Source organism: Pristis pectinata, chromosome 12, assembly GCF_009764475.1.
Source record: "Pristis pectinata isolate sPriPec2 chromosome 12, sPriPec2.1.pri, whole genome shotgun sequence".
NCBI lineage: Eukaryota > Metazoa > Chordata > Chondrichthyes > Rhinopristiformes > Pristidae > Pristis > Pristis pectinata.
This window is the reverse complement of record NC_067416.1, coordinates 16291342-16307103: the sequence shown is the minus strand read 5'-3', so window position 1 is coordinate 16307103 and position 15762 is coordinate 16291342. Positions and strand designations below refer to the sequence as shown.

At 37.9% G+C, this 15762-nt stretch overlaps 1 protein-coding gene across 2 annotated transcripts in view; it reads left to right on the top strand.

Moving 5' to 3' along the window:
• LOC127576833 (pleckstrin homology domain-containing family S member 1-like) overlaps positions 1 to 15762 on the top strand; it is a 30009-nt gene that overhangs the window by 2270 nt on the left and 11977 nt on the right. Inside the window, exons 2-11 of one of the 2 annotated variants that reach the window (XM_052027618.1) lie at positions 215 to 259; positions 1628 to 1707; positions 3541 to 3662; positions 4874 to 5008; positions 6768 to 6840; positions 7242 to 7337; positions 9195 to 9311; positions 11338 to 11439; positions 12713 to 12774; positions 14363 to 14449. In XM_052027618.1, coding sequence (XP_051883578.1) covers positions 247 to 259; positions 1628 to 1707; positions 3541 to 3662; positions 4874 to 5008; positions 6768 to 6840; positions 7242 to 7337; positions 9195 to 9311; positions 11338 to 11439; positions 12713 to 12774; positions 14363 to 14449 — 887 coding nt within the window. In that variant the 5' untranslated portion in view covers positions 215 to 246. Of the gene's footprint in view, positions 1 to 214; positions 260 to 1600; positions 1708 to 3540; positions 3663 to 4873; positions 5009 to 6767; positions 6841 to 7241; positions 7338 to 9194; positions 9312 to 11337; positions 11440 to 12712; positions 12775 to 14362; positions 14450 to 15762 lie in introns of both variants that reach the window. The other variant, XM_052027617.1, reaches the window with a different exon arrangement.

Below are 15762 nucleotides of genomic sequence, written 5' to 3'. Positions count from 1 at the left end.
TAAAGTTGAAAGTTATCCAAGGTCAGTTCACCGTGTTCTTGATTGTTAGTAAAGGGCCAATAGGAGATTCCTTTCTTTAGTAATGTGCTGCCAGGCGCTGGATTTTTGGCATTGCATAGGGGCTTAAGATATTTCTTTTAAAACCACATTTCTGTTTTATATTACTGCCATTTCTAGTGGAGTTTGCTGATGTGTTTTATTCTTCTCCAAGCAGATCTGTTCTAATTGTGAGGATCTTTTTTAAAAATGAATAAAAAAGGTAAATGTTTTACTTTTTTGAATGATTTCTGTTTTTCAAAGTTTCCCATGCGCGGTCACATTATTTAGCTTGCACTGTAATTGAAGATTTGACTTCTAAATTAATTGAGTAAAACAATGAGAGAACATGAGAGAAACCTTCCCCTGGTGTGCTATTTTCAGCAAAACTACCGTTGCTCATAAAGCAAACTTGTTTTAAAGGAGTTGTCTTTCATTCAAAGTGACTAATGCTTCAAAAAGGAACTGATGATCTCACTTGTGAATGGGATTGAAACGTTCTTTGCTATCTGCATTAGTAATTCCAGACTGGTCTGATCTGAGCTTTATATTCATGCAATGCAGCCGGTCTTTAATAGAATCATGGAGTCATAGAGCAATACAGCATAGATACAGGCCTTTCAGCCCAACGAGTCCATGCTGACCACAGTGCCCACCCAACTAGCCCCAATTTCCTGCATTTGGCCCATATCCCTCTAAGCCCACCCCTCCATGTACCTACCCAAGTGCTTCTTAAATGATACTATTGTACCTGCCTCAACCACTTCCTCTGGTAGCTCATTCCATATACTCACCACCCTCTGTGTGAAAAAGTTGCCTCTCAGGTCCCTTTTGAATCTTTCCCCTCTCATCCTAAATATATGACCCCTAGTTTTGGACTCCCCTACACTGGGGAAAAGACTGTTACCGTCCACCTTATCTATGCCTCTTATAATTTTAAACATTTCTCTAAGGTCACTCCCTCATTCTCCAACATTCCAAGGAATAAAGACCTAGCCTGGCCAACCTCTCCCTTTAACTCAGGCCCTCTAGTCCTGCCAACATCCTCATAAATCTTTTCTGCATGCTTTCCAGTTTAACCACATTTTTCCTATAACAGGGTGACCAAAACTGTACACAGTACTCCAAATGCAGCCTCACCATCAACTTATACAACTGCAACCTAATGTCCCAGCTCCTATACTCAGTGCCCTGACTGATGAATGCCAGTGTGCCAAATGCCTCTTTGACCACCCTGTCTGCCTGTGACGCCTCTTTTAAAGAACTATACACTTGTACTCCTTGATCCCTCTGTTTCATTACACTTGCTAGTGCTCTACCATTCATAGTATAAGTCCTACACTATTTTTATTACATAAAAAAGAATTGTTTTCTTAAGAGATCTGGCATAATCTACCTGTAGAAGTTTAAAGATTTGGTACTATTTTTCCCCTTGCTTTGGACTGCACTATCATGAAAGTAAATCAATGCAAAACTTGCTGAAAGTATTTTATTATTTGCTATGATATTAACATTGTTATCTGATGTAATATAGTTAAGTTGATACTACAATGTTTCAAAATAGGTACCCATACTTCTGTATTTTACTCAGGGAATACCATCAAACAAGATGACGTTTGCTATGAGGGTTACTTGATAAAATCACCACCTGAGGGTCAGATTGGAACACAGGTACATTCAAAATATTCATTGAGGTGTTACATTTGACAGCTTTTTATGTGCTCTTGAAAATATGGCAGCTTTTGCAAGTACAGCTAACTCCTAAACAACAATGCATATAAGTGTAATGTAATATGGGATAAATCTGTACTAGTTCTTTAATTTAACTACTATTTTGCATAATATTTTCGTACATAGACATTTCTTTAAATGGAAGAGAGCATCACCTCTTATAATAATTCCTATCAATGAATTTAGAAATTTAGAGGACAGCTATTAAAAATCTTGAAATTTATGTTCCATTAAGCTAAGGAACTAAAAATACATGAAATGCATTTGTGTACTTGGGTTATATGTGCCATAAATACAGTCTCTTTCAGCTTGAGTTGAAATAGCATACTGCACAATGTCACACAAAAAAAATCAGGAATATTACCTGGAATAATATTGCAATTAGTTTCATTTGAATTGTCCAATTTAAGTGCAATTTTGTCTTGTCACTTCCTTATGTCTGATAATAAAGGGTGAAGGAAGTGGATTTAAATTAGCAAAATAACTTTTAAATATTTCTAGAAAGACAATATCCAACAAAATACCTTGATAATCATAAACACTGCAATATCAGTGCAGTTTTTACATTCAACCAGAACATGATCTTTGTGAAAGCTTGGTTGATTGAGAAAAAGGGTATTTGAAGATCAAGACCTCTTACCTGGGATAAGTCCTTTGGACTCCCCGGCCTCAGTGAACCCTGCCCTCCTCTGTGCTTCTGAGACTTGAACCACCTCCAGCAGGCACCTCAAGGCATGTGAAAAATACTAACAACACTGTCTCTGCAAAATCCTCCAAATTCACTGAAAGGATAAGTGAACCAACATCAGCTTTCTCTCCCAGTCACATCCTCAGCATTGAGGCCCTATCTACACTGTCAACTGCATTGGGCAGGCCACTTGCATGATTGACACCGAACTCCCGAAATAGAACCCTTATTCTGAGCTTTATTGTGGGAGGAAATTAGTAGGCAGAGAGAGAAAAAAGATTAAGGATGTGCTCAAAGCTTCCTTGAAGTTCAACATTCCCACTGACTGTTGGGAATCGTTGGCATATGACCATCCAAAGTGGAGAAGGAGCATTCAGGAAGCACGCGGTCTCCTCAGGCACCCTGGCTGAGTTCTGCGCTCGGTGCGCCCCTCAGGGGATCGTGTGTGTCATGGACGGCTCCAATGCGATTCTGATATGAAGTGTTGTGTGTTGCAGTAGCGGGCGCAGTGTTGCGTGGGTATTCGTTTTGCTTAGTTGTTTCTTTCTGTATTAGATGTACTGTATTGCTATTGGTTGGTTTTTGTAGTGCTTTTAGTGAATAAACATATTGTACAAAAAAAAAGGAGCATTCAGGATTGTACTGAAAACCTCAAGGCCATATATCAGGAGCACACAGAAGCCCCGTATAAGTGGGAAAGGGGCACAGCATCTCACAAAACATCTCCCTACCTGCCCCCAAGTCACCTCCTGCCCATCTGTGGAAGGGTCTGCAATTTCCAAACAGGCTTCATCAACCTCCTCAGAACCCACAGAACCTGATCGGAAGTAAGTTTCCTCAATCCAGCGGACTGCCAAAGAAGGAGAATTCTTAGGCAAAATTATGAATACATAACATTTACTTACTACAGCATGATGTAAAATTTGCATTTGCCAAAATTAATTTCAGTGAGGAGTAAGCTTTTTGCATAGACTTATTACCACAGTGCCACCATCTAACCAAACATATTTTTAAATGGTGCTTGTAGTGAGTTTATTCTTGATGTCAGTTTGCATTTATTCAAAATTACTATTTTCTTTTCTTAGTCTTCATGGAAAAAACGATATTTTGTACTGGCAAAATCAGAAGATGAGCACGTCTTGTTTTACTTCAAAAAACAAGAAATTAGCCGAAAATTACCTCCACTGGGGCAAATACCGATAAGAAAGTAAGAACATCGCGTTATTAACATTAATTGCTTTTGGGTTCTTTTTCATGCACTGTAGGTCTCCAGTTGTTTTATATAATATCTATACCAAGTTCTTGTTGGAACAGTTTGTCTTTTATTAATTTAGCTAGTCAGTTCTGACAATTTAATCTTGAGTGACTACTTTTGCTAAAAGAGAGCACTAACAATTTTGTCTTAGTCAAGAATGGTTCCTGAAACAGTTTTCATTATGTCAGCCACAGTTCTGATCTACGTAATATTTACACTGCAAGGGGTGTTACATAATTTGATGTATCCTACAGTTACTGCTCTTATGATATATCCTGTCTTCCTTTTCTCAAGCTTAAATAGGTCATTCTTCCCATCTCCCACTTTATAGTATCCCTGCTATATTGAAACTGATTTGCTGTGCCCTGATCCATGGATACGCATGAGTAAAACAAAACCTGAGTGCTGGAGGAAAGGGATTTGCCAGCTTTTGCCCAATTATGACACTGGAAAGCCTTGACAAACCTGAAGCCATTGGAAGAGGCTGAAGGTAAATGGCTGTGGTACACATAACAACCATCTCGCTTTGTGTTTTAAAAAAAACAGATTAACATTACTTATGTGCAGAATTCCTCAGGGAAGTGACCTTGGCTCAATCATTTTTAGTTGCTGCACTATAATGACCATTCCTCTGTCATTAGTTCAGGAATAAGCTATACACCAGGCTTTTCATAATGTTCTGTACTGTGTACAGAACCATACCTAATCTAAATAGGATCTGGTAACACACAAGCTTGGGCTGATAAATGACAGACCTTCTCATCTAAAGAAAACCCAACCCACTATTCTTGCCTTCATTGTTAGCATTATAAGCAAGCACTCTTCCATTAGTGTTCTGGGAAACACCATTAATCAGAAACTGGCACAACCATTTCAACACTCCTGTTACAGAAACAGAAGAGGCTTTGTTCACGACAAAGCATGTGCCAACTTTTCCCCTCTCAAATTCTCTCCATCACTGTAGAAGGCTAAGTCAAGAGGATGATAGAATACTCACCTTTAATTGGAAGGGTGCACCTCCAACAAGACTCAGGATTTGTCCTCAACATTTAATTGCTGCTTTTAGTCATTAAAGTGTTACTGATGGCATTTAATAACTATAATACTTAAAGTACATTTGGTGTTCCAGCTAGTCTTTAATATATTTCTCCTTATTTAAACAGAATTACGGAGTTATGCATTAGACCAGATTACCATCCCAAATGGAGTACACTACAGAAACTTTTTAAAGAGTATTCTTCTGAAAATGTTATTCTTGTGCAGACAGAAGAAAGAGAATACTTTTTTATTGGAGAAGGGTGAGTACTAAGAGCTAAGACGATTACATTTAGAGTATCAACAAATGCGGAATGTTTTGAGAAGTCTGAGTGAGAATTCACAGTATACCTAAGATTATCTAAATACTGTGCAACAGAACACTCTCATGATTAATATCCTGAAGCATAAAATTTACCTCAGTTGTGGTTTAACAGGCATAAATCACATTGCTTAATGTCTTTGATCCTTCCTATCTCCTGTTAGCTCTTTGGTGACTTTCTAAGTATGACAGTGAAAACAGCCCCAGTACATTTTGGAGGTGTTCACAGATAGTAGTAACTTCCTTCAGCTTCATCTCCAGCACTACTTAACTGAGTTTATATCTGAGGCTTAAGACTAAACTAACGCAGAGTCGAAATGGAGCCAAATAATTGATTTAATATCCCATTATATAAAAATATAGCACAAGAATGGTAAATCCAAAACTGAAGATATTTTGTGTAAAACAAAAATGAAATGTATGTTTTCTTGTCCTGAAACAAACTAATCTAAAGCAGGAACTGATTTTCAAAAATAGTTAATTGTGTTTTAATAACTTTTGAGTAATTAAGCAATAGCTGTTCAAAAGCAAAGAATATTTTGGAAGGCAAAGAACTTTTTAAAATGCTTTAAAATAATATTGACTGTGTTCCTCCATTTATATTTCTTGGCAATTTTATACTTTTGTTTGCACGGCTAGTAATTTATAAGCCAAAAAGACAATTGCATGGTTTACTTATGTGTCCTAGTCCTTATCAGAAGTCCAAAAGGGTTAGGGGCAATGAGACATGACTATGGTCATGAATGTTTCCATCTTTTTACGTAGAAACTCCATCGCCTCCTTTCAGAAGTTCTGAACTCAACAGCTCATGGTGGGAATTGAGAATGGATTCAGAGAATTAGATTCACAAAGTTATACAGCATGGGAACAGGCCCTTCAGCCTAACTTGTTCATGCTGTACAAAATGCCTGTCTATGCTAATTCCATTTACCTGCATTTGGCCCATATCCCTCTAATCTTCCTTGGCCATGTACCTGTCCAAATGTAAAAGGGTTTCAGTTACATGAGGGGGTGACCTAATAGAGGTTTATAAACTTATGAAGGGCATGGATAGGATAGGTAGTGACAGGTTTTTCCCAGGGTAGGGAAGTCTAAAGCTAGAGGGCATAAGTTCAAGGTGAGAGGGATCTAAGGGGCAAGTTTTTCACAGTGTGTGGTGGGTATATGGAAGGAGCTGCCAGAGGAGATGGTAGAGGTGGGTGCAGTTACAACCTACTTTCTCTCATAAGCCCCTCAAATTGCCTTTGATGCTTTTGCCACTTACCAACATTAAGGGATAACTTATAGTAGCCACTTGGGAGGAAATCAGTGCACCAGTTGAAACCTATGTGGTCACAAGGAAAAGGTACAATCTCCACACAGACAGCACCCAAGCTCAGGACCAAACCTGGGTCCCTGGAGCAGTGAGGCAGTGTACTAACTGTAGCACCACCATGCCATAAAGGGGACTTATGGAAGAGAACTGCAAATAATTCCAAGGCATACATCTGAAATTACAGTGATAGAAAAATGTGCGTGTACATGTGAAAAAAATCATTGTAAGTTCACAACAGCTTCTGAACTTCATGAAGTTAAGGGAAGACTGGCAATAAATAGAGCTGTGAAATTGATCAGATAAGATGTAGAATATACTACATGTGTAAATGGTGAGAATTCCCTCTGGATTAGCTATCTTAATTGTGTTTTCTTTTCTTCTTCAGAAAATCTTTAGAATCACTGCACAGAGTAATTGCAAATCTGCGTCAAAATTTTCTACCTGAAAGTCAAATCCAGGTAATAAAACATTGATGTAATCATCAAAAAATACAATTATCTTCATACATGCAAAATAAACTGTGGCTAAAACTTTCAAATGCACTCTTGCTTTAGAATCATCGTAACACCAACTAAAATGCTACAGTTGCTTCCATGACGTCTGCAACTTGTATTTGTCATATAGTATGAGCTGGTAGTTGATGAGATTATTGGCTAAAGTATATTTAATTTGATTTCACACCAAAGCTCTGAGATGCTATGTATAATGAAGGTAACCCTTTGTCCAAAGAACCAGCGCCAAAGTTATGTGATCCTGCAGTGTTTTATACTACTGAAGAATAACTAAATGAATGAACCAAGCCATATAGCAAATTTCTTGGATGCTTGGTTTTCAAGTTTTTAAAATTTCTTGTCTGCAGAATCTTTCCAGTAGACTTGTGAAAACCGAACTGAACCAACAACCAAAAGCCAATGCAACCTATGCCTCAATAGAAGAAGTGTTACAGGAAGTGGAGGTAATGCAGTGTGTTTATATGCACCATTTAAATTGCTACCTCTTACTAAATGGTGGTGGGGAAGGAAATGCACACAGGATAAAAGGCAACACATATCTCAGTGTTGCTCTGTAATATTAACCCCATTCAGTTGAATGTATTGGTATTGGTATTGGTTTATTATTGTCACTTGTACCGAGGTACAGTGAAAAACTTGTCTTGCATACCAATCGTACAGGTCAATTCATTACACAGTGCAGTCACATTGAGTTAGTACAGAGTGCATTGATGTAGTACAGGTAAAAACAATAACAGTACAGAGTAAAGTGTCACAACTACAGAGAAAGTGCAGTGCAATAAGGTATATTCCAATGAATTGATTAAAGTTGATAGCATACTCTATCTTGTAATAGTGTATGAAGTTCAGGTGACAGCTGTGGGAAAAACTTAGTAAAAGTATTTAAAATCATGAAAGTTTTTGAGAGAGCAGACTCCCAGGGTACGTTTCACTTTAGGGAAAAAAAGAGCAGAACCTATGTGATAATCATCAAAATCCCAGATGGAGAATTCAGATGAAGCATCATTACCTCAAGTGATGTGGACATAGAATTTGCTGCTAGAGAGATTACTAAAGGAGAAATAGGCTGAACATTAGAGGGGAGTGTGAATTGAGGGTTATAGGAGGAAAGATGCAAGAAAGTTTGAGTGGCATGGATTAATTGGGCCAACAGCTCTCTTCAGTGATGTAAAATCTGTATGCAATGAGTAAATATTTCTAGAATGCCTCTAAGAGCAATTATAATTTCACATTGATTGTTTTGATGGTTTTGTTTCAAGATGTACAATTTATTTTATTAATTGAGTCCATTTCCTGTACAATTGTTCTCAGTTAGTTAAAGGAAATTCCAGCAGTGTCATCCACTAAGTTTCTGAAATTGGTTTGCCATTGTCTTCCATAGAACCTTATTTCTAAAGCAGATTTCAATGACCGGGTAAGAATTTCTAGCCCCACGTCTTTTGTTGCCACAAAACAGTTGGGAAGTTCATTCAGCAATCTTAACGTAGAATAAAAAGATTAATGGGTTGTCCACTGCAACTACACTTTAAGGATTAACTTGATGCATTCATAATATTAAAAAAAATCTAAACCATAACAACAAGAACTGGGGTTGACAAAAAAGTTTCAATAATTATATGAGTAAAAAATGGAATTTTGTATAACTCTTTATTTTGTTGCCAAAAAAATAACCACCCCAAGTTTCTCTCTAACCAATTAGTGCCATAAACTTTAAAATAGCTGTGTCAGAACACAAGATCAAGTTTATTGTTGTCAAAGGCATACATACACAGGGTATAAATGCTATGAAAATTAGCTTTTTGCGGCAGCAGCACAGTGCATTACAAGATGAGGACAAAAAATGTTATCATAAATTTAAATTAACATAAATTACACACAACTTACACGTTGTCTGCGATCTGTTGTCTGCATTTACTTCATGCACTGTGAATACATTGCTATAAATAATAGTAGATGGATGTCATAAAGACGATGCACAGGCCAAAATATTAATTTGTAGACCAAAAGTACCTCAACAGCCAAAGTCCTTGAGATATTCGAATCTGGAATACTTCCATGCGCATGTTCAATGGACATTTTTTGCACAGATTTAAAGACCATAAATTAATGTAATCTTTGAAAGCAGTACTTTGAAAGTGAAAATGCGGTGAAATACGTTCAACCCATGAGGCTGCATATCTTACAGTAAAACCATTTTGAATTGAGCAGGTGCTGAAAACACAGAAGGTGCTATATATTTGAATGAATTTGGTAGACTGAGCATACTTCATTAACAGATTACTACTGCATTTTGTTTGCAGGTTAACAGACAACAAAGTACAGCGATTAATCCAAAACCATTTGTTGAACATACTTTCTCAGAAGAGACAGAACACATTTATGACGTTCCCAGGAATATTCTCCACAGGTTGTCACAGGTAATATAAATGTCCTCTTTATAAAGGATTGGCAATAACGCACTGGTAGAACTGCTTCCTCACAGCTCAAGCAACCAAGGTTCAACCCCAGCCTCTGTGCTGTCTACATGGCATGGAGTTTGCACTTTCTGCCTTGAGTGCCCTGTTTCTTCCCAAATCCCATAGATGTGTGTGGCTTGGTAGGTTAATTGGCCACAGTAAGTTGCTCTTAGTGCAGGTGAGTAGTGGAATCTGGGGGAAATTGTTGCACATAAATTAGGATTAATGTAAAATGGCTGTTTGATGGTCAGCATGGATTTGCTGGGCCAAAGGGTCTGTGTTCTGTGCTATATGCGCTATGATGACTGATGACTCTATAAATTCTATTCAAGTTGAGAGCACACTGCAAAAGCAGCTGCCTGTCCCACGACAGATGAGTTACAGAAGATGGAGTTAAGACAGGGTGATGTTACCAGCCCTAGATTTCAGGCCTTTTCCTTTCCCCTTCATCCAACTCACAGAAATATTCAAAGGAACATCCAAGTGGACACATCGGTCTTGACTAGCCTTGTAATGTGTACCCAGCACTACCTTTCTCATAGTGGTGATGTGTTGCCACTTGATCATCAGGAAAGCACTGATGGTGAGCAAACCAGACGATGCTGTAGATCATAGTGATAGTATTCTCAATGCAGACAAGCCAGCCCACAAAAAGCAGAAAGTATTGCGATGGTGTCTAGGCAGCAGAAAAATAGACTTATCTGGCACTCTCTTGCAGATGAATATAGTTATATTATTATGTAGCTTAAGGTCATCAAAGATCTTCTGCTTCACACCAAATGCTCACCAAACAGTCCTTGCATTGAATATTCTGGAAATTTATTAGACTATTTGCAAAAGCATCCTTTATTCTACACTCTTTTGGGTTTAAAAGGGCAAGAGGTAAATCTGTGAAATTCTCTAACTGAGGGTTGTGGTTGCTGAACTGCTAAATACATTAAAGAATCATAGATGTTTAGATGTTAGGGGAATCAAGTGATAAGGTAAGTGTTGCTCCGGTAAAAGATCAGTTTTGGTCTTGCTAAATAGGAGGGAGAGGGCTTGAGGGGCCAAATGGCCTATTCCTGTTTCTTTTCTAATGTTATGTTACATACCACTTGTGAACATGATAGCTTTTCTCTATTCTAACAAGGCATATTAAGGGAATCAGAGGCCTGTGGGGATTGGGAACAACCATGATCTTACTGAATGGCAGAGAAGGTTAAAGGTGCTTTGTGAGGTGTGAGATATAAGAGAAGAAATAGATCACTGGTTGTCAGCACTAATCTCGTGGGAGGATTTTGCCTGCCTACTGTACGTGTCTCCACACCTTCAGATTCATTGACTTCAAGTATGATGCCATCTAGAACTCTTCTGCACAGATCATAACTCAAACCAAATCCTGTTCACCCAACACAGTGTAATGTTGACCTATGTTGGCTCCCAGTAAAGCAACATTTTTATTTTAAACTTCTCATCCTTATATTCAAATTCTTACATTGCCTTACCTCTCTGTAACGAGCCTGGGTATCTTCAGTCCTCTAATTCTGCCCTCCAGTTCATCCCCAAATTTAATCTTTCCATCACTGGTGACCTTGTCTTTAGTTATCAAGGCTCTAGGTCCTACAACACCCTCTCTATTCCTCACTGCCTCTTCCTGTCTTTTTCCCCATTGAAATGCTCCTTAAAATCTACCTTCTTGACTGAGCTTCTGATTATCCACCCCAATATTTCCTTATATGGCATAGAATCTATTTTTATTTGTTAGATAGTCCCAGTTGTGAGATTTTTTTGCTACACTGCATGTTCTATATAAATGGAAATGACCATCAGTATCATATTTCATTGATTTGTTTGAATTTATCAGCGATATTACACAAAAAGCAGAAGAAATGGAAAAAGTGCTTATCATACTGGTATTGGCAAAATTAAATTATAACATGAACATAATTGCTCTGAAAAGGAGTCAAAACAATAAGTTGTTTCATTCATCTTTTATCACTTGTAGCCCACACCACAACCAGACAACAAAGAAAAGCAACGCACTTATTCACTGCCTGCCCCAGATCCACCAGCCCTCTATGATGTACCCAGGAAGATTGTAGCTGCTGTAAGTTTAACAGAGTTTTTAAATAATTCCTGCTCCATACCTGCAAAATATGTTTATTTTCCACTAACATTTTAGTTAAATTACTGAACCAAAGACATGAACTATCGATCCAGAGCCATGAGTTTGAGTTTAAGTTCAGCCAGTTAAATACAAAACACAATCAAAAACTGGTATTGGTAATGGCGGCTGTGAAACTACTGGATTGTTGTTAAAGCTTAATTGGCTTATTAGTATCATCAAAGGAAGGACATCTGCAGTCCTTACCCGATCAGGCCTATGTGTAACCAATCTGGTCAGCTCATATCTGCCTTCAGGAAAGGCCTGATAAACCAATCAGTTCCTGGTCAATTAAAGACTAGCAATAAATGCTGCTCAACTATATACTATGAACAAATAAACAAAAAATATCCATTAATTACTTAACTTTTTCTACCAAAGGTTAATGAGTACCAAATCCTTTCATCTGGAAACTTTGACTGGCATGGCTGTGGTTCAAGAAGTATTATTTATTTGTAAAATATATTGTATAAGGTGTAAGGTATCCTGACACACTTGAAATGTGCAAGTCAAAATCACAAGTTGCCATCCCAATTCCCAACTCCATATGGTACTGCTGTGGGTAAAGGCCAAACACTTTTAATGGACTAGAGGCTTCATTCTGTCGGTTTTAGTCATCTCCAAGTAACTGGTGGTGGAGTCCCGCCAGGAGGAGTGATCTACCATTCCTGTCATCTGGGAGAGCTGTGTTGATGCATCAAACCCAGAAGGAACGAGATGAAACTACAGGATGGAACATCCTCTCTCTTCCCATTTGGGATTAGGCTGAATGGTGGGAACATTACTCTGCATTTGATCACCTCCATTGGAAACATTTGACAGTGACACTGGATGCTCCATTCTCCATACAGTTTAGAGGTTACGTTGCTGAGATTCCATTAGATCAATTGGACAGGATATTAAAAGGAAAATAGCATTTGAAGATTTATGCCAAGCGATTGATACATTATAAAGCCAGATCATCATTCTTGTAGTAGAGTTAATTATATACATCAGGCAAAATTTTACTAGTTAACAGAAATTGATCCACACAATACTTCAACTAGCCCCCAACTCAAAAAAGCCAACCTGAAAGTACAGTCTTGAATATTAAGGTTTCTGGATTTGTCAAGTATTTGGAGATTTTTTAAAAAATGACAGTGTATTTGAATATGCCAAATGGCTCATTTATATTTACTTTTTAAAGCTAATTCAGTTTTTTTTTAAACAAATCTAGGAGTGGAGAAATAATAAAGGAATGTCGGCTGACTCCGGGATCTATGAGCCTATGGCCTTGATGTGAGTATGAAAGAGAGTTTGAATGGCAGCTCAATAGTCAAAAGTAAAAGGTCACAGTACATAAAAAGATATGTTTTAACAAGTACCTTTCTCTCATACATTGCTTGTTGTGTAGATAAAATCAATCACAATGTGCTTGTTTAACGGGCACATAAAGATCCTGTTTAAAATTGACCTATGGGCCCATTTTTATTTTAGCTCTAAACAGCATCTCTTCCATCATTGCCTTTCCTGGTGGAGGCTTAAGTTCATTATAAGCTAAAAGTGCACCCTCTACCACATTGGTAAAAATAAATAAAATCACAATGCAGTGGCCATACCTGAAATAGGCTTGAGGCATTTCTCATATTCAAATAAATATAATAGTTCCATGCCCTGCTATGCAATTAATTTGGTGTGGGGCAGCCAGCTCTGGCTGCAGTCAGGAAATCTCAAGTGGCTTAACGGTTTGTGCTGTTAGGCCGCAAGAAGGAGGTCAATTGGTCACATATATGTACCCAAATGGGATACATAAGGTATAGTAATACTTCACTCCATCCCACATTCAAGTAAAGCAGGCAGCTTTCTGCTATTGCCACCCATCACAGTGGCTGGTCTCAATCGGGTTTCAATGCTGGGATAGCTGGTAGAGGTGCTGCCTCACAGTTCCAGCAACCCAGGTTCAATCCAGACCTCCATTTTCCTCCAAGGTCCCAAAGAGTGGTCTATCACTGTAAGCACTGCACTGGTGATTCACACCCAATATCCGTGGGCCTTGATGTGCAAGAGCAATAATCTTCCTCCAGCAAGAAATTTAAGAAAAATTGATCGTATTCAGCATTGTGATGGCATTCTGCAGCCATAAGTGTTGGGAAATGTTTACAAACCAGCAAGCTGCTGTGAAAAATGATTCACTAAATCTTCTTTTGAGTTGCCTGCCAGATTTAACAGAACTATGATCTTGAGAGAGACGATGCCTGGTTCCCTGTTCATTCTTGCTTTCCAAACGAGAAGGTTTTTGGAAAGCTTTTCAAAGTGAGGCCTCTTTGATGTGGTAATTCCAGCACTGAATGCATTTTTTTCCAGCAGAGAGATGTGAAGTGTTGAGCTCACCAGCTCCATCCTCTCTTTATTCCCATACACCATCCATTGTCAAAATCTATACACCATCTACATAAGTTGAAGATCAATTGTCTCTTCTCTAACAACAAACAAGCCACTCATCGATTTGCATCAAAAGAAAATAATTTATTTTAAAATACAAAAACTTATCTGTACCAGAAGAGGGGCATGCAGTATAAGAAAGATCTTAAAAATCAAAATTGCTACATCTGGTCTTTAGCAAGTTTGATTTTTAAGATCTACCTTCAGCAGCTGGGTCGACACAGGATTCTAACATGACACTTACCGTCAGTACAGGCAGGTGACTTTAAGACTGAGTGTAACCATATTAGAGACAAGAAATCATACCTAGAAGAAAAAGTTGTTTTTATTTCAAATCTCTTTTACACCATTTCATATTGCATTATACTCATTAAAAAAAACTAAACATGGGTAATTAAGTCTTTGGTAAATCAAATCAGCTAAATTTCAATGTTTTTTATGGCAGTCAAGACTGGAATGGCTCAACTTCATCAATCGACTGTCTTGGATCTTCTGAGCGTATACATGAAGACAATCACAATCATATGGCAAAGTATGTACTTCTAATGCGACAAGATAGGCACCAACCATAAGTTTCACAGTTTACCTTTGATGACAGTTCACCTCCCTAAATACATCTTACAAATAAAGTGGCTTGTTCTCTATCCTATTCCTTTTATTACTCATATACAAGTTAGTTCCAAACTCCAGTAAATAATGAGCTGTGATTAAAGATAACAGCGAGTCACTTTTCATTGTACATGGAATGCACAGCTGAGTGATAGGGATTAGTAGATCATGGTGTCACACCAAATCAGGCGTTAGTTTAGATTTGGGCCTTTGAGTGTGACAGTGAAAAGATTTCAGGGACAAAATTTATTAATGGAAATGAATTTCAGAAGACAGAGTACAAGTTGCAGTTGCTACTCTATTAATGCATAGAATGAGAATGAATGCATCCCAGGATACATTTCTATCCAATTCTGTTAAATTCACTTGACATATTTATGATCACATATTTATGATCAAAGGTTCAGGTGTTGCTTATTTCCAATAAAACCATGTTATAATGTTATACTTTGCAAACGACAAGAGACGCTTTTCAATAGGAATTCTGATGTGATGGCAATTTTGCGATTAAGTGCCAGGGAATGGCACAGTGTGGATTTGAACCATTTTAACAGCCCTTAATAAAAATTGATTGGATACTGCTTACGGAACTGAGCTCTGTTTTCTTCATCTGTGCACCCCAGTGGTGAGGTGACATTGAAATTAATATTTCCACAAGTTTTGTCAATTTCTTGAACAAAAACACTGCAGCTGCTAGAAATCTGAAACAAAGACCAAAGATGCCATGAAATACTCAACAGGTCAGGCAGCATCTGTGGAGAAAGAAATAGAATCAACATTTCAGGTTCGTGATCCTTTATCAGAATTAGTGAAGGCTCATTGACCTAAAATACTGACTTTGTTCCTTTCTTCACAGAAGCTCTGTGACCTGCTGAGTGTCTCTGGCATTTTCTGTTTTCGTTCCACATTTTATTGTTTTTCCCATTACACTGATTCACACCCATTTAAATTTATAGCCCCAGAATTTGCAATGAGCAGCAAAGCAAATGAGCTCGTTGCCGATTGAAAGAAAGCTTCACCCAGAGATCTGGTTATCTTTGTAGCATTGATTTTGTTTTTCCAGTGCTTGCTGCTGTCAGGCATAATTCAAAAGGATCCCTGGCTCCCAACAATTGTGATGTCATGAAGCTGGCTGAGCAGCCAATCACATTAAAGAATTCTCATGCGCAGCATACTAGGAAGCAAAAACTCCATGTTTTTAACCTTTTAAGCATTACAGGGCATTAAATAAAGACT